We start from the raw sequence: 19633 nt of genomic DNA on the forward strand, positions 1-19633 counted from the left end.
GACAGCCTTCGAGAAAGAGGGAAAAACCTCCTTGTTGAAACAAAACTCCAGAAGAAAACCAAAACTTTCAGATAGGGACCATCAGACTCTTACACAAATTGTTAGAAAGGATCACAAAAGTACAGCTCCCAAAATTACTGCAGAGCTTAATGACCACCTCGAGAACCTAGTTTCATCAAAGACTGTTCATTGGGAGCTGCACAAAGCCGGATTTCATGGGAGGGCTGCAATCAGAAAACCACTACTTTCAAAAACAAACGTTGCAAAGCATTTAGAGTGGAGTAAAAACATACAGAATTGGTCCCTAGAGCAGTGGAAGAATATTATTTTCTTGGACATGTCATCCTTTACCTTATTTCCGACCACCTGCCGAGTATATGTGTGGAGATAGCCAAAAGAAGCATTTGACCCAGACTGCCTCCTTCCAGCTGTTAAACATGGAGGAGGATCTGTGATGATTTGGTGGGCTATATCTTGGAAATCCGCCGGCCCAATGGTTTCCCTACATGGCAGAATTAATAGTCAAGACTATTTAAGCATTTTATCTGATCAAATTCATTGTATGGTTGCGGAACTGTTTACTCACCTAAGTTACCAAGTAATTGGATACATTTCAGCGACAAATGTGGTACAGTGCTGGGATCCGATAAAACATCCACTAAACAAGTCAGACATTCTGTAGCTGCCAGTTGAGGTGGAAGGAAATATTTACTGTTTGACCGTTGGTCTGTAACTCCTATCATAACCTGAAATCAAATGCACATAATAATTTGAAGAACGTATGTATTGTTCATATTTGGTTAACAAGTGTAAGAGATATGGTGGTGTAAGGTAGTGAATAATGAATGATGATTGAAGACTAGCAGTATCTTAACTTTTGTGCTCCTTTACAGAAAAACCTATATTTCATTTTGGAACTGTTAGTAATGGTGGCTTGCATAGTCGTCTATATAGAGGGCAAAGACAAAACAAAACAAATCCCTTATCATCCTTAACTTATTTAGGACTGGATCTCAAAGATGCAGTCATAATTAAGAGATACAATCACTGAATTTCTACAAAGCTCAGGTGAGGCCTATAATGGAATAGTGCTCCCACACCAGGTGGCGCTGCAGCAGCTGCTGGACACAGACATCCCTGCCAACACCCAGAGAAAGACACTTGGTTGATTAACATTTCTCAAGTCATTAATAGGCATGCACCGGATGCACACTCTCGCCTCTCTCTCAACCATTTTTACTATCATTTTAATAGCCTCTGCCCCTTAGAACTGGCTGGTCTCCATTCAGGCATTTATAACTCATTCATCTCTCCTCCCACACCACCAAGCTCCACACCAACCACTATGCACAGATCCTCTGGAACTCACTCCTGGTGTCAACTTGCAATAGCTTAAGCAGGCTGTTAGCAGTATTACTACCATCAGAGTCAGAGGGCCTGTATAGGCCAAGGGCATTGCCTTTTCCTCCAAACCCAGTAAGTGGAAAAAAGAAATCAGATAGCACTGCCGCCAGACTGGTCTCGTGCTGGTGGCATGTAAAAAGCACCATTTGAGCCATTATTGTTGCTAGTGCCGGTGGCACGTAAAAAGCACCCCTACATTCTCGGAGTGGTTGGCGTTAGGAAGGGTATCCAGCTGTAAAAACTTTGCCAGATCAGATTGGAGCCTGGTGCAACCTTCTGGCTTGCCAGCCCTCAATCAAACTGTCCAGCCCATGCCATGGAAAACAGACGTTAAACGACCATGATGATAATGATGATGTTTTGAATTTGAATATTTTATAAAATTATAGTATCCAGTAATGTGTTATTTTTCATTTGAAAACAAACAGGGTAAATTTTTACAACTACAATCATTTCACTTTAAAGGTGTGATTTACCTGAAGAATGAATGGCTGCTGACAGTTTTGATGGTTAGATTTGTTCAAAATACATTGAAAGCCACCAAAGTGAGAAAAGTATAGTAATAAATATCTACCAAAAAGTGTAGGTATGAGTGTATAAATAACTTGTAAAACCTTACTTACATCTAATTGACGTTGCAAGTGCACAAGGGTTGAGTCAGTCTTGTTATTATAATAGTGAGTGGTGGCGAACACAAGAGCTTTTATACAAGCAGATGTTTCCATGGTTGCAGACCAGATGCTATAAGAAAATAACATGTAAAATGCCAAATTAAATTTCCTTGAGCGTGTCAATTCAATAAGTTTATCAAGCATTAACCCTTTAGCATTCAGATTATTCTGTCAAATGTATTGATTATTTATTCGCATTGTTTTGAATAACCATTAATTACATTGTAACTTTGAGATTTCTAAGATGTGGGTGTTTATTTTTAGAATGACTGTTTTGGGTAGGTGTGAGAGGCTGGATTTGGCCAGTTGGAACATAAAACTGGTAGAATATTTGGGCCTGATATGACCATTTTAAATGCTAAATTAGGAAACAATACAAAAAAATTACTCTCTCTATAATTTTATCCTCTCCAATCAGTTTTTTTATGTGTCCTAATATTTGATATTTCAGGATGGATAATTTCAGTTGTTAAATCGAAATTGAACCAAATTCAATGACTGGCACTCATGCCAACCTCTCCTTCATTTGACACTAAACTCTGCTTGCGAAGACCTGTTAGGGCAAGTGAAACTGAAATCGCAATTGAACCAAATTCGATGACTGGCACCTGTGCCAGTGGAGCACTAACAGTACCGTCCAAGCATGATCCTTGCCAGAGCAGCTGTCTGGCTTCTGTGCGAGTGGCATGTAAATAGCACCATTTGAGCGTGATCGTTACCAGCGTCACCTTACTGGAACCTGTGCTGGTGGCACATGAAAAAACATTCGAGCGAGGTCATTGCCAGTGCTGCTGGACTGGCTCCTGTGCAGGTGGCATGTAAAAAACACCATTTTGAACATGGCCGTTGCCAGTACCACCTGACTGGCCCTCATGCCGGTGACACGTAAAGCACCCACTACACTCTCGGAGTGGTTGACATTAGGAAGGGCATCCAGCTGTAGAAACTCTGCCAGATCAGATTGGAGCCTGGTGTAGCCATCTGGTTCGCCAGTCCTCAGTCAAACCGTGCGACCCATGCTAGCATGGAAAGCGGACGTTAAATGATGATGATGATGAATTGAATATGAATTTACTTCGTCAAAAGCTTAGACATGGCTGTGTAATTAAGTAGTTTGCTTTGTGATTTAGAAGGTAAGTACTTCGCTTCACCCTTCCTGAGATTTGAAACCAAATCCACCTGCTTGTTGCTTGTCAAAACGAGTGGGAAATCCTCTCTATAGTAGATGATTTATGAAAAAACACTCAACGCCCTGGAACCTGTGCTGGTCAAGGAAAGGTCAGTCCTTTGTTTAAGGTTTTACCTACATTACTGACCATAGTCTTTATAACAGAGAACACTACCTATCTCTTCCTCTTTTTTTGTGTCAGCAGACCAAGGAGCAACACTCTCTTCTGCGTCAGCCATGACCAAGAGCAACACTTCCCTTCGCTCTTTGCCCGAAATTTTGGGGGAGGGGGCCCAGTTAATTAGATCGACCCCAGTATGCAACTGGTACTTAATTTATCGACACTGAAAGGATGAAAAGCAAAGTCGACCTCGGCGGAATTTGAACTCAGAACGTAGACAGACGAAATGCTGCTAAGCATTATGCCCAGCTAATGTTTCTGCCAGCTTGCTGTCTTTCTATTAGCAAATAATACAAAAAGTATATATAATACATAAGAATGTGTAATAGTGTTTTGCTTCAAGGCAGTCTTGATTGAGTTGACATATGGTCAAAAGATATCCAGCTTTAGTTTTCAAACCTAAAAAATAAATGCAAGGGACCTAGAAACCCACTTCTCCCCTGTCCTTCTCAATCTATGTATGACAAGGAGACTGTTTGCCTGAAATATCAGCTGGAAAACCTTCGATACAGTCAATGGATTTATTCTCAGCTCTATGGTTCAAGACATTTCATAGATACAGAAAACAAACATAAGAAACCTACAAACCACCTGATAAGACCAAACAACCCCTACAAAAAAGAAAAAAAAAAAAAAAATCCCCCCCAAAAATCTGAAGTGAAGGATCTAGGTACATTAATGATAGGAATTTTGTCTTCCAGCCAAGATATTAATTGAAGAGCCATAAGAAAGTTAAAAAAAGCCAAAACAGAAATTTGGCTGGATAAGAAGTTTTAAATCAAAAAGTAGAATGATTACAATGACAATGTACAAAAGTAAGATTCTACTCTCCCTCTCCCTGAAATGCAACTCAATTCTGGTATACCCAACATTAGTAGAAAAAGACAGTAATTTTCCAAAATATGCAGAGATCAGTCAAATCTAAAATCTAGTTCCTTGAAGGTAAAGATTCCTGGAAGCAATCAAGAGCTGAAGATCTACTCAATAGAAAGAAGAGAGATATGCTATTCTATGTCTGGAGAGTGGAGGCGCAATGGCCCAGTGGTTAGGGCAGCGGACTCGCGGTTTCGATTCCCAGACAGGGCGTTGTGAGTGTTTATTGAGCGAAAACACCTAAAGCTCCACGAGGCTCCGGCAGGGGATGGTGGTGAATCCTGCTGTACTCTTTCACCACAACTTTCTCTCACTCTTTCTTCCTGTTTCTGTTGTACCAGTATTTCAAAGGGCCAGCCTTATCACAATGTGTCACGCTGAATATCCCCGAGAACTACGTTAAGGGTACACATGTCTGTGGAGTGCTCAGCCACTTGCACGTTAATTTCACGAGCAGGCTGTTCTGTTGATCGGATCAACTGGAACCCTCGACGTCGTAAGCGACGGAGTGTCAACAACAACATGTCTGGAGAATTTTGTAAAACGTGGCACCAAATATGACAAAAGTTGCACTTTCTTTTAATATGCGAAAAGGAAAACTTCCTCCACTGAATACTTGTTACTTAAAAAAGAATGGTTATATATAGTTTCAAGATGAAAACCCTAATTCATTGTTAGATGACTCCAAAATTTAAAAGGGTGGATTAAATCCGAAGTGAGAGAGAGAGAGATGATGTACGGAAATCATAATACAAGTGGCAGGGCATTGCCAAAGGAGCATGAGTAGAGAGTGAGGGAGGGGATGTGTGAAAACCTGGGTATTTAGAGGGGGGGGGGGGGTCTACTGGATAGCAATGATACAGTAAACAATAAAGAATACTGAATATTGAGAGAAAAACATATATCTACGTTATCCAGTATATTCCCTTTTTAAGACGGTAAGGTGTAATTTGAGAGAGATTTAGCTATTTGGAGGTTGAGTAACTACTTAAAATCTTTCTCTATGGATATCAAATTGTTATCGTGATTCTATCAAGATGTAAATGTTTGTTTCAACAGTTGATCTTTGATCAACTTGTCAAACTTGTGCAACTCTGAAATGTTTTAATATCGCTAGAAAATGTTGGAACAATGAAACGATTGCAATAAACACAAATAACCTTTTCTTCAGAAAGGCATGAACGTTAAACATTATCATCTTGTCTTACATGATAAATGTTTATAATTTGGTGCTTTTTGTAAAGTTAACTTTCTGGCGGAATTTAGAGCGAAACAAACTTTTAAATAAACAACTAATTTCCGCCATCAACGGTTTAAAAAAAAACCAGTGTGATTTACTAAAGATATAGTATTCCTGTACGATGTTAAATAAATAACGATGATTATTGAAGAAGGATGAACAAACATTTGTAAACTTACCGACAATGAATGATTCTCACAAATTCACTTTTAAATTGCGCGCTGTTGATTTATAATATTATTGAAAGCCGTTGTTTCGTATGGTGTACTTTAATTACGATTAACATATTGATTCAATAATTTACAAATAAAATTAAAGCTTATTGTACATTGAACGTTAAAAAATATTGTATTTAATTTTTATGGTAAAATAGAAGAGAAATTAGTGTAATTCCGGTAAATGATTCCACCCTTTCCAACAAAATGTTACTTTCGTCAATAGCAACAGAATTTAAAAAAAAGGAATAAAAAGCGTGTTAGAAACGAAGAAAAAAATTTTTAAATAGCAATTGAAGATAATACTGGACTAAACAACTTACGACTTCTCCCATTAAGACCTGGAATTGACAACTGGAAAGAAGGTGCTAACCAAACAGATCGACATAGTCTAATAAGGCAGTCAAGATGCAAATGGAATCATAATAGAAGAAATAGAGGGCGTAACGACGCTTTTAAAGAAAGAAAATTGTTGAAGAAAGTTAACTTCTGTTCAAGAAATATGATTTCGGTTGATTAACCCCTATTAATTTTTTTATTTAGTCGGAGAAAGTTAGCGGCTATTTAAGAAATAAACACAAATTTAATTTCGGTTAGGAAATGAACTGTAACTTATAGTTAGTTCCAAAGGAAATATAACAGCTACAAAGGTCCAGAAAATCTTGTAGCTGGTGTGTCCATTGGGATCCGGATAAAAAACCCTAGGACAAAATCCCCGTAGTTAAAGTGTGAAAGTGGGCAAAACCCCATCGGTTATATTTTTTAGTTATTTTTTCGTTTTTATCTCCTTTTACTTGTTTCAGTCATCAGACTGTGGCCATGCTGGGGTACCGCCTTGAAGAATTTTTCTTAAAGCCTGGTCTGGTCAAAACCACCTCTCTGATATATTTGTATATTTTTTTTTGTCTGAGGGCGTTTAATTTCATTAATATATATCCATTTTCCTAAAAGTTAGGAGGGAAAAATTGGATCTTGTGAATTTTTCCTAAGTCCTCTCCCCCTCCCCGTTCGTTTGCGCAAATTTTAATTTTTATATTCGTTTTCTACACATTTTGTTTTACACCTAATACGCTGGGTTTTTTCTGTTTTCGTGACCGGGTCTTAAACTATATATCAACCCTTAAAAGTGCTTTCTGTTTGAAATATTACCAACATAATCTACACTTTCTGCAGAATTTCATTAACAGATAGTCAACAACTATTGAAAAGGTTGTAAGACGCAACGAAAATTTTAGAAAAATAACTAAGTAAATGAGTGGAAATTTTACCGGTGAGTGTATTAAATTATAAGGCACTAAAGGAGAATGAATTTCTGCAGACAAAACAGAATTTTTAAGGGTTATGAAGAAAGAGAATCAATGGGGGCACTAAACTGTAATTATGCCTATTGGCGATGCCAACTGCCGTTTGAAATAATTTTATTGCCTTCACAGGGTTTACCGTTTTACAAAATCAAACTAGAAAAGTGGACAAAACAGAAAACACAATTGAGAAAAAGGAAAAAAAAACCTCCAAAACAATTCACCACCTTGGGTTGAAAAGTTGGGGGCACTGGGAAACCTCTCCATTAGAGGCTATTGCGACACGCCAGCACGCTTGCAGCGTTGCCGAGGGTGATGGCGATGTTGATGGTGAGGAGCGAGATCTGACATTGGATGCTAGACCATTTTCTCTTTTTTTCCCCCGACGAAACCCGCTATGCCAGACATAACTATTTAATACAACATTAATAAAATATAAACTAGTTACGTCTGGCACAACTGGGCAGTTATCTCCCTCTAATTATTGGAAATAAACAACAGGAAACGAAAGCACTAACTTTAAATCACGTTTTGGAGACATGGTCAGTATAAAATTGCATTCCTGCTTTATGTGTGATTTAATTTTAGGTAGGACCTCTTTTAATACATTGAGGGATCAATTTCTTATTTACAAAATAACCCCATTGATAAGTGTTTGTAAAAAGACTTTGAATCCTTACATGAGTATTAATACATAAGACGGGTTTGGGAAGATTATGCGGTATTCATGCGTTATTGAAAGGGGTAAAAAGGTATTAAATAGCGAATTAATTGATGTGAAATTGCTACAAATACGAATCGAAACCTGGCCGTTAATTTTGTTCTTTAAACATTAACCGTTATTTTTTCTTAACTGTATTTTATGCGTACCTTTTGCTATAACTATAATGCAATCTAGTTGAAAACCTGACTTGTATTAATAATATCCAAGCAGATATTTAATTATCTTTTTAAAGGTGAAAAACAGGCCTGAAAGTGTTTACCATTCTATCCTTACAAGGTATTATTAGAAACTGTGTTAAGGCGGCGAGCTGGCAGAATCGTTAGCACGCCGGACAAAATGATTAGCGACATTTCGTCCGTCTTTACTTTCTGATTTCAAATTTCGCTGTGTTCGACTTTGCCTATCATCCTTTCTGGGTCGATAAAATAAGTATTGGTTATTTAAGCACAAGGGTCGATATAATCTCCCAAACTTTTTTGGGTCTTAAAATTACCCATGTTCACTCGAGACTTTTCACCAAAATATATGGCCATAATTTGCAAGAAGAAAGGGTCGATATTCTGAGCAATACGTTTCATGTGTTTAGTCCACATGCCCTTTTTGGCGGAGTTTTGGAATAGTTGTCTCTCAAAGTTCCAACCGTTTTGTCTTTCATCTTCTTCTATCTTTTTATCCCTGCTTCCTACAACCGAAATTACGATTCTGAGACTATATTACTTTTAAAAATTTCAAGCGTTTTTGTAAGCACTTTTGTCCCTCCTCCACTTCCCTCCCCTTTTCCTTTCCCATGAAATCATTATTTTAAAAATTTCGCCCCCCTTTTTAAGACATTAATGTCAATCTCTTTCTCTTCACCTGTAATCGTGAGAGATATATATAGACTAACAGTTTATTGAATGAAGTAATATGTTTGAAATCTAATTGAGAGGTGATATATTTTGAGTAATTATAAACATTTGAAAGATAATTATTTTGAAGAATTTAAAAACTGTGAAATATGTTTGAATTGTTGTATGCATATTTCCAAAGTTGGAACGTGTTGTTCATCAAAGAATTTATCATTTACCAAACATTTACGAACCAAATTCTTGTGGAATCTTTTCCTTTTACTGGTTAATTCTGGAATATTGTTTACTGAAACATTGAGTAGAAGGAGAAATTTTACACACCTAAATAACAGAAAATATAATAATTCAAGGTCCCTGTCTTGTAGGGCTTGCAGGTGCTGGTGCCAGGTAAAAAACACCCATTTCAGTGTCACGTAAAAAACACCCATGCTGATGTCATGTAAGAAGCACTTGCCTGTGCCATGTTGAAAGCACCTGTGCTGGTTCCACCTGTAAAACACCTGTGCTGGTTCCACATATAAAGTACCCATGCTGGTGTCACATATAAAGCACCTGTACTGGTGTCATGTAGAAAGCACCTGTGCCAGTGCCACATCAAAGCACCCAGTACACTCTGTAAAGTGACTGATATTAGGAAGGGCATCCAGCCATAGAGATCATGCCAAAACAGGCAATTGGGGCCTGGGCAGCTCTCTGGTTGGCTATCTCCTCTCAAACTGTCTAACCCATGCCAGCATGGAAAACAGATGTAAATGATGATGATGAATTGCTGAACTGTTTATTGTTGTTGTTGGCACTCCGTCGCTTACGACGTCGAGGGTTCCAGTTGATCCGATCAACAGAACAGCCTGCTCGTGAAATTAACGTGCAATTGGCTGAGCACTCCACACGTGTACCCTTAACGTGGTTCTCGGGGATATTCAGCGTGACACAGTGTGACAAGGCTGACCCTTTGAATTACAGGCACAACAGAAACAGGAAGCGAGAGTGAGAGAAAGTTGTGGTGGAAGAGTACAGCAGGGTTTGCCACCATCCCCTGCCGGAGCCTCGTGGAGCATTAGGTGTTCTCGCTCAATAAACACTCACAACGCCCGGTCTAGGAATCGAAATTGCGAGTCCGCTGCCTTAACCACTGGGCTATTGCGCCTCCACGAACAATTTATTACCAGAATCTGAATATAAGTGTGTGATGGTGTTGGTGGTAAAACTTAAATGTTGAAGATTCAATGAATTCTTTTTGTTTTGCAGTCTGTTACAGTTCATACTGATGTCGGTCCAGTTAAGATTGAACTGTTCTGTGAACAAGTTCCTAAAGCTTGTGAGGTAAAGATAATTTTCAGATTTATTACAATTTATTTGTAAATTCATGCCTGCTCATTAAAATCTCATTAACCCTTTAGCATCCAGACTCCTCTGTTGAATGTAAGGCTAATTTATTGATGTTTCGAATTGATCATGCATTATCCTGTAACTTTGAGATTTCGATGATCTCATCATCATCATTTAACGTCTGCTTTCCATGCTAGCATGAGTTGGACAGTTTGATTGAGACTAGCAAGCCAGGAGGCTGCACCAGGCTTCAATCTGATTTGGCAAGGTTTCTACAGCTGGATGCCCTTCCTAGCACCAACCACTCCGAGAGTGTAGTGGGCCAGTCTGGTGGCACTGGCATCGACCATACTTGAATGGTGCTTTTTATGTGCCACCAGCATGGGTGTCAGTCAGGCAGTATTGGCATCGACCATGACAACGATTTCACTTTACTCAACATGTCTTCTCAAGCACAACATATTGCCCGACAATTGAACGGAACTCTTAAATGGGCCATTTTACATTGACATTGTAGGGTAGGTGTGAGAGACTGGATCTAGTTGGTTTGAACATTAAGCAAGTAGAATATTTGAGCCTGACATAGCCATTTTAAATGCTAATGGGTTAAACTACCTTTGTTAAGTGAAGATGCATGAGTTGGTAGTTAGGGTGTTTGGCTCATGGATTCAATTCCTGCGGCAGGAAGCACAGTGTCCTTGAGCAAGGCTCTTCATTTAATGTTGCTCCAGTCTATTCAGTTGAAAATGTGTACTAGCTGCGTGCTGGTGCAGCTTTCTCCTCTTCAAACTGTAACACCCTGGCTGTGCTGCTGAGTCAAAAAGTAGGGCGCTTGAAGACTTGAGAGGACGTCTATGTCTGCTCAGTTATATAGGCACCTAAACAATGAGCAAAAGCATGGGATATGTTATCAAGCCATACTCCTTTGCTAGTGATGACTGGTTCTTTAACTTTTGTTACATATAGAGGCTGAACCAGAGAAATCCAGCCATGGCACATGATACTTTAAAGTCTCCTCTCCATGGTATCATATTTTTATCTTGCAGGAATTTTTTCTCTAGACTTCTACCTCTCATTGCTTAAATATGTGTTTCATATGTATCTCATATCGATATAGTTTTATTTTTGTGTAACTGATTTCAAAGATGGTACAGTTTACAGAACCAGATATTGAATTTGTGCTGGTAATTATTGTGTTCCTTTGCCATTGGTGTAGTCATGATTGAGTTGTTAAATTCACTGGGCTATCATGAATTTGATCTCATTGCATTGCACCTTGTGTGAGTGTCTTATATCATAGCCTTGGGTTGACTCAAATTTTGTAAGTGAAATTGAATATATGGAAACACAGTGGAAGCTTAATGAATGAACCGCATTAATAATACAAAGGTCCAGCCTTGTCAAACACTGCTACATTGTTTCTATCTGAGTTATATTAAAACTATAAATATCTATGGAATACTGTACTCTGTAGAGCAACACATAATTGAAAAGATTTCCATCAACATGCAGTGTACAATCCATATCTTGTCATAGAAAAGAATGATCTATTAAGGCACTTTATCTCTCAACATTGTAGATTACTGTGTCAGTTTATTTTACTTCATTCTATCCTGCTTCAACAAAACCCATTATTTTTCCAAATATATTTCTTTTCCAGAATTTTCTAGCCTTATGTGCTCAAGACTACTACAATGGCTGCATATTTCATCGGAACATTAAAGATTTCATGGTTCAAACTGGTGACCCAACTGGTTAGTGTTAAGTGAACAGAATAAATATTTTTTTTTCTTCTGTGCTTCATTTTGTCTTTTCATGTTTTTGTGTTTAATACTTTCATGATTGACCTACTTTCCAGTTATATTCAGGTGTTATACACACATACACAATCCTTCTTTTCTGTTTTGTTCTTTTTTTGTCTTGCAAATTTCTCAGCAACTTCACTAGTGTTGGCAGCATGAAAAAAAAAGCACCCAGTACACAAAGTAGTTGATGTTAGGAAGGGCAGCCAGCTGTAGAAACCATGCCAAAGTTAACACTGGAGCTTGATGCAGCCCTGAGACTTATCAGATCCTGTCAAAGCATCCAACTCCTGCCATCATGGAAAAACGAATGCTACATGTTGATGGTATATATATATGTATACTTTATTTGTAGTGTGGAGAAGAATCTGCATGAACCCATTGCTTGACTTGTTAATCCACAAATAAAGAATATTTATCCATCAATGTGGTGTTGAGCACACACTGTAAACAATAATGATGATGATATTGTAGGTGCAGGTGTGGTTGTTTGGTTTTTAAGAATTTCAGTTCCATCACATGATCACTTAAAATGGGCAGACCTCTTTAACTATATCCTAGGGCCAACCAAAGCTCAATAAACACTCACAACGCCCGGTCTGGGAATCAAAACCGTAATCCTATGACCGTGAGTCTGCTGCCCTAACCACTGGGTCATTGTGCCTCCACAATTGCATTAGTAACACACATTTTATTACATGCTTCTCTAGTTTCCTGTTTCTACAACACACAACATTTCTGTGGAGGAAATTATTGATGATTTTGTAGGCTATTCATGATGATACTAGTTCAGACTAATAAATTAATTGATATTTTTATATTTTATTTTCTTAAACAGGAACAGGCAAAGGTGGTACTAGTATATGGGGCGGAAAATTTGAAGATGAATTCCGAGACAGTTTAAAGGTTTGCTGTTTGATATTTTCCTTCACTTTGTATCTAAACCTTCTCTTAGTATATTTCTAAGTACTGTAAATCTTTCAGTATAATCCGCATTTTTTTCCCAAAATTTAAAGGTCAAAATCCCGAGTGTGTACTATATACGAGGTTAAAAATGAAAAATATTTTCTAAGTGATAAATATGTAAAGGCAATTTACTTAGTATTTATTTTTCACTGATGTTATTACTGTTATTTCTTTATTTTCTGCAAACAAAGTGCACAAAAAAGCTACACGTTTGCATTATGATATATATACAATAATAATAAAGGATGTTACTGTATATATGTTTACAAACCAAGGACGTTATATAGACCTCCTTGACTCAAGTTAGAGAAGGGGTGCGTATTATACACAAGATTTAGGTTTTTCGGAGATACAGTCCCCTAAAAATCCCCTGTGTATTATACTCAAGGACGGACTATACTCGAGAATTTACGGTATATCAGCTGCTATTATTTGCTTGGAACCTGGAAGGATGAAAAACAAAGATAAATTTGGTAGGAGCTGAAATTTGGACGTAAAGAGATGGAACAAATACCATAAGGTATTTTTTCCCCCACTCATGATTCCATCAATTTACTTCCCAAGTAGTTGTAGTAATAATAATAATAATGACTAACTAAATTAGCATGCACTAATAATAATAATCCTTTGTACTAAAGGCAGAAGGCCTGAAATTTTTGTGGGGAGGGGACTAGTTGATTACATTGACCTCAGTGTACATAATTTGTTGACCCAGAAAGGATGAAAGGCAAAGTCAACCTCAGCGGAATTTGAAAATAGAACATAAAGACAGACGAAATACTACCGAGCATTTCACCTGGCATGCTAATGATTCTGCCTTAGCCATCCTTTACTACAAGGTGTCCACAAAGTCTGGGTACATGGGGATTCACACATACTTTAAGAAATTATTATTTCTTATATTTAATTGTTTATGTTATGATTTTATTTACTCCATGTACCCAGTCTTTGTGGCCACCCTGTATTATAGGCACAAGGCCTGAATTTTTTTTTTTTTTTGAAGTGGGGCTGGTTGATTATAGGAACCCCAGTGCTCAACTGGTACTTATTTCATCAACCCTGAAAGGATGAAAAGCATTTGAACTCAGGACAAAAATAGCTGGAAGTATTACTGCAAGGTTTTGTTCTGATACTTTAATGCTTCTACCTGTCCACAGCAACAATAATAATGGCTTTGAAAGAAATTACTGTTAAAATGTAAAAATATCTCCTTCCTTCTTTAGCACAACACACGAGGCATAGTATCCATGGCTAGCAGTGGTCCAGACACCAATGGCTCTCAATGGTTTATCACTTATAATAAGCAACCACATTTGAACATGAAATACACAGTTTTTGGACGGTAAAAACTTTCACTTTATTTTCATTTCATTGTATATTAACAGTAATATTCATTTCTGATTTGGACACAACCTCACAAAATTCAAGAGAAGATGGTGGTGTAACTGAATTTCTGGGGGAAAATCATCTCTATAAACTGGTATCTTATCCAAGAGGAAGATTTGTTTTTTGTCTGATAACTGCTACAGAAACCGTAGTCAAGTATTGGTCCAGTGGATGTGTGAAGTTTGTATTAATTTAGTCAAGTATATTTGTCATTATAATATAGATGCAAGAGCATTATTAAATAACAGAATTGGGTTTCTTAGGACAAGTGATCATGCACTTGGCAATAAGAACCAGCTGCATTCTACTACCAGTGTTTTTCCTCTGCAATTAATAATTACCAATTATTATTATTGTACCTCCTTGGATAAGAATTGATCCCTGGTATCACTTAAACCCAAATACATCTAAGTTTTCAGGCAGAGCCCTTCATGCTTGCATGAGAGGGCTTTGTTTTCTTTCTCTCCAAATAGTCAACTAACATGATTTTTTTTTTTTTGATTTTACTGTATTTGCTTTTGATAATAGAATGAGAAGATTGGGTTAAGCTATTTGGAGGTTAATGGTTTGGTACAACTGACTTGACATTCAACCCGTTTTGGCACTGGAGGCAAACACATGCATGCACACACAGAAATACACACATACAGTAGAGAGAATGACATTACAATTTATGAATTAAGCACGATTGATATGAACATTTTTCCTCTCCTCAGACACATAAAGAGGTACATCAATCATCATTTAACATCTGTTTTCCATGCTGGCATGGGTTGGACATTTTGACTGAAGACTGGCAAGCCAGAAGGCTGCACCAGGCTAAATCTGATCTGGCAAGGTTTCTACAGCTGGATGCCCTTCCTAATGCCAACTACTCCGAGAGTGTAGTGGGTGCTTTTTACGTGCCACCAGCATGGGAGCCAGTCAGGGGGCACTGGCATTGACCACGTTTAAATGGTGCTTTTTATGCGTCACTGACACAGGGAGCAGGTGGCACTGGCATCAACCATGACTACGATTTCACTTGACACAACAGGTCTTCTCAAGCACAGCATCTTGCCTGCCAACTCAAGGGTACTTTCAAATGGGCTGGTTATGCTACACTGGCATTGGCCACGACTGCGATCTCATTTTACTTGCCAGGTCTCAGTCTCTTGTCATTGCCTCTGTGAGGCCCTTAAAGAGAAATATGTTCACAGAGAGAGAGGGGAAAATGAGAGGAACATTAAAATGCCTGATGTCAAATAAATCAGCATTGAATCAGTATGTCAGGTAAGTGGCACCAAAACAGCTGTGCCCAAACGTCTCATTACCTTTTATGAATTCATTCTGTTCAACCCATGTCAGCATGGAAAACAAATATTAAATGATGATGATCAACACAGGCCTCTTCAAAGTTAGTTTTAATACATGAAACAAATGAACTGTGTTGCAGACTTGTGGGAACAGGAGGGGAGCTTACCACTGCCTTATAACATTTACCAAGAATGACTTGTGTTTTTTTTTTTTTCAGAGTTATTGATGGCTTTGAAACCTTGGATGAAATGGAGAAAGTTCCCGTGAATGAAAAGAATTTTCGTCCTTTGAATGATATAGAGATAATTAATGTCACTATTCACGCCAACCCATTAGCAACGTAACATCGTTTCATTGTAAATATAACAATAAAGCCTTTAATTTTGTAAAGCTGTTTGGTGTAGTTAACTTTTAGTAAGCCTCACCTTTCCTGGCAAGAGGTACGCATCTTCAAAGGATTTGCCCTGTTAACATCAAAAGGTGATGTAAATAGGAGTTGTGATGTTCATGCGCTTCCAGAGTGTATTAACAGAATAAACATAATAGCTGTCATTGGGTAACTGAGCCTGGGTTTAAAACTCAGTTCATGGAGAGTTCAAGGATATTCTTTTATTCTTTTACTGGTTTCAGATATTTGACTGCGGCCATGCTGGAGCATATTGACCCCAGGACTTACTCTTTGTAAGCCTAGTACATATTCTATCGGCCTCTTTTGCCGAACTGCTAAGTTACGGGAATGTAAACACACCAGCACCAGTTGTCAAGCGATGGTGGGGGCACAAACATACATGTATATATATACTACGGGATTCTTTTCAGTTTCCGTCTACCAAATCCACTCACAAGGTTTTGGTTGCCCCAAGGCTCTAGTAGAAGACACTTGCCCAAGGTGCTATGCAGTGGGACTGAACTCAGAACCATGTGGTTGGTAAGCCAGCTCCTTACCACACAGCCACTCCTGTCCCCTTTTTAGCTATAACCTGACCACCAGAAAGAATTATCAATTTATGGCCACTTTCCATGCCTCGATGAGTTGAACAGGTCATCATGGTCAGTCATTTTCTGTTGGGAGCAGCAAGTGACATGGCTCTCATACTTGTCACTTGAATTGGTTTTAATGACTGGATGCTCTACCTATCGTCAGTCAATTTAAAGTGTATACTAACTGCATTTTCTCATGGTACCAACACTTGAGAGGTTGAATAAAGGGACCCTTGATTCCTACTCATTCTTTGCTCATTTGTCAACCACTTTAGATTGTTGTATTTCTGTTGTGGTACCATAAAAGGAGTGGTGGTGCCTTGTACTCAGGACAATGTAAAGAGAAACCAAAATATTTGATAAAAGTTGAATTATACTCAGCTACGATATATAGATCTAAGAAGAGAAGAGAAGAGTTGGGTGGAGGAGACTGATGCTAGCAGTGAGACTAGAAATTGATGTAAATACTGAGATTAATCAATACCCTGGAATGTGAACAGAAGCGCAGGAGTGGCTGTGCGGTAAGTAGCTTGCTTACCAACCACATGGTTCTGGGTTCAGTCCCACTGTGTGGCACCTTGGGTAAGTGTCTTCTACTATAGCCTCGGGCTGACCAAAGCCTTGTGAGTGGATTTGGTAGACGGAAACTGTAAGAAGCCTATCATATATATATATATATGTGTGTGTGTTTATGTGTCTGTGTTTGTCCCTCCAACATCGCTTGACAACCGATGCTGGTATGTTTACATCCCCCCCGTAACTTAGCGGTTCGGCAAAAGAGACCGATAGAATAAGTACTAGGCTTACAAAGAATAAGTCCTGGGGTCAATTTGCTCGACTAAAGGCGGTGCCCCAGCAAGGCCGCAGTCAAATGACTGAAACAAGTAAAAGAGAGAGTATTTGTTCAGATGACAAGAAGAGACTGGAGAGAGAGAGAAAGATGACATCAGAAGGACTAGTACTAAAACAAAACAAATAAAAAAAACAATGCCAACACACAGCTTCCACGAGATGTAAACATTTAATTTTCATGCATTTCCTCAATAGATGGGGGTGTTTTCATAATACTTCTTCAACATATAATTATATCTATAAGCATTTTTTATTAACGTTTAATACACTTTGAATTAATGTTTTACAAAGAATTTGTATATATATTATATAAAAATGGAACCCTAGGTGTGACATAAGAAAAAATAATAATTAAGACGGAATTTCTCCACAATCACAGATGGCTTAAATTGAAAATAAATGGAAGGATTAATACAGTTAACAACAATAATAATAATAAAGAAATGATATGTATATATGTAATATGTCTTTGGTAAAGGTTGTAAGATTTAACAGAATGGCTGGACTTAGTGTTGAATTACTGATATCATTGTCATTTGCAATGGCTATTCTGTGTACCAAGATATATAACATTAGATGCTGCACTATGATTGACTGATAAAAATACATATTCCACCCCAATTACATTGATGGGTGGATAACAATGAAAAAAAGGTGTGTCCAACTGTAAATATGTTTGTGAAAAACAAAGACCATGTCATTCTTGCCAATAGAGGAAGAGGGGAAATAAAATAACAAATATGAAATATAAATTCTGAACTTTTGCTAAGTTACTTTATAATATTAAATATATCTATTGAGCTACTTACAGAAATGATAAATTACATATATTTATAGATATATACATATATAAATCCAGTTATATATAATTGAATTATTACTTTCTACAAATGTTTCAAAATAATTCATCAATAAACATACACACATGAAATTAATTAATCACATAATTATTTATAATTGATTTCTTTTAACAAAGGATAAAAATGGAAGGAGAGTAAATAACTAATCATATGAATTGCATTGTATTCTGGCACTGGGAAAACAAATGGCAATGCTGGTCCTTGTGAAATTTGAACTCAGAATGCTGAGAGACAATACAATAACAATATTCATAGTCTGATATACTTCATAACTACTTTTTAGCTTATTCATTTGCAACTTCTACTGATTCAGTGTTACAGACGCCTGACCTAACTACAATATACAATGCTATTTTTCAAACTAGCTTTCCTTGATAACACACAACACAGCCTTTATTTCAATTTTTATAACAATGAAGAATTAACTAATGGAACTTTTGTTATTAAGATAGTGTTTGGAAGATAAATCAACAGGGAATTTGATGGAAAGGTTTAATTTGGATGACTGCACTGAATTCAAATCCATTCAGAGCTAAAATGGGCCAAAAAACCCAATTCCAACATGAAAATGAATGTCCCCAGGGAATCCATGATGTCACAAAAAATAATAATTTCTTAAAATACTAGCTGACCCCAAAAGTGATGTCTACTTGTGCCCCTTGCTGTCAAAAGTGATGGCTACTTCAAGTATTTTATATATAAATATGGATGGTAAATCAAATTAATACACTAGTCAATGTTCACATACATTCACATACTTCCATTGTACACACGCACATACATATACTCACACAGAGTTGAAATGCTATTTGATTTTTCTTTTCAGCGTTGATTGTTCACCACCCCACCAGTTTGCCATCACTCCTTCCTTATTCATCTATCACCCCTTCCTTTCTCATTCATATGTTGTAACGGAGAAAAACAAAACACAAGAGTATTATTATAGTAGATATTAAGTCCATCTAGAAAATCAAAACTACCAGGTTTTCTTAATCATAAAGTATATTTCACTATAAATTCCTTTTCTTAAAAATTAAAAATTTTCAGAATGTATAGAATTAAACAATTTTTTCTCTATTCTGTATATACACACACATAGCTGTGTGTTTGAGAGAGACAGAAAGAGAAACAAATAATCAAGATAATACAAAATAAAGTTTTATATTTGTGCATGGGTGTATGTAGTATGTCATGTTAGTGATGACAAACACAAAAAAAGGGTACTCAATAGAAAAGGCAGAGTGTATATAATTATTATTATTTAGATTAAAGTAAGCAATCAGTCCAGAACCTTCAATTTCTTCCTAGTAAACCAAGTTTACTACATTCTTCTGTTTTATAGGAGACTGGAAGTTAGCCAGAATACAATGCGGTTGTCATATTGTATTCTGGCCAACAGACCTCCAACTCAAGAATGTGACAGACTTGCTCATATATATATATATGAAATAGATAGCAGAATGATTTGAGTGCTGGACAAAATATCTTATGCCACTGAAATATGCCTATTTACTTTCTGAGTTCAAATCCCACCAG

The 19633-nt window shown here is 37.3% G+C and overlaps 2 protein-coding genes across 2 annotated transcripts in view; one reads left to right on the forward strand and one right to left on the reverse strand.

Annotated features, from left to right (window-relative positions):
• The window catches only part of LOC106873491 (protein CIP2A), a 57654-nt gene extending 51891 nt beyond the window's left edge, over nt 1-5763 (reverse strand). Inside the window, exons 1-3 of the mRNA XM_089347755.1 lie at nt 5717-5763; nt 2028-2145; nt 587-746 (exon numbers count right to left, since the gene is read on the reverse strand). Of these exons, the coding sequence (XP_089203881.1) occupies nt 587-746; nt 2028-2129 (262 nt within the window). The 5' untranslated portion in view covers nt 2130-2145; nt 5717-5763. The remainder of the gene's footprint in view (nt 1-586; nt 747-2027; nt 2146-5716) is intronic.
• Nucleotides 5764-7460: 1697 nt separating this feature from the next.
• On the forward strand, nt 7461-15794 carry LOC106873478 (peptidyl-prolyl cis-trans isomerase-like 3). The gene is made up of 6 exons (XM_089347762.1): nt 7461-7595; nt 9874-9948; nt 11615-11708; nt 12595-12662; nt 13946-14064; nt 15622-15794. Exons 1-6 carry the CDS (start codon nt 7593-7595, stop codon nt 15746-15748), a joined length of 486 nt encoding a protein of 161 aa, XP_089203888.1. The 5' UTR covers nt 7461-7592; the 3' UTR covers nt 15749-15794.
• The last annotated feature ends 3839 nt before the right edge of the window (nt 15795-19633 follow it).

Source organism: Octopus bimaculoides, chromosome 2 (assembly GCF_046866305.1).
Source record: "Octopus bimaculoides isolate indiv1 chromosome 2, ASM4686630v1, whole genome shotgun sequence".
Lineage (NCBI taxonomy): Eukaryota > Metazoa > Mollusca > Cephalopoda > Octopoda > Octopodidae > Octopus > Octopus bimaculoides.

Excerpts from the sequence above, each read along its gene's own strand:
- LOC106873478 (XM_089347762.1), top strand. Across the intron at positions 9,949-11,614 it reads AAGTTCCTAAAGCTTGTGAG|AATTTTCTAGCCTTATGTGC; the intron begins GTAAAGATAATT and ends TTTCTTTTCCAG. Across the intron at positions 14,065-15,621 it reads AAATACACAGTTTTTGGACG|AGTTATTGATGGCTTTGAAA; the intron begins GTAAAAACTTTC and ends TTTTTTTTTCAG.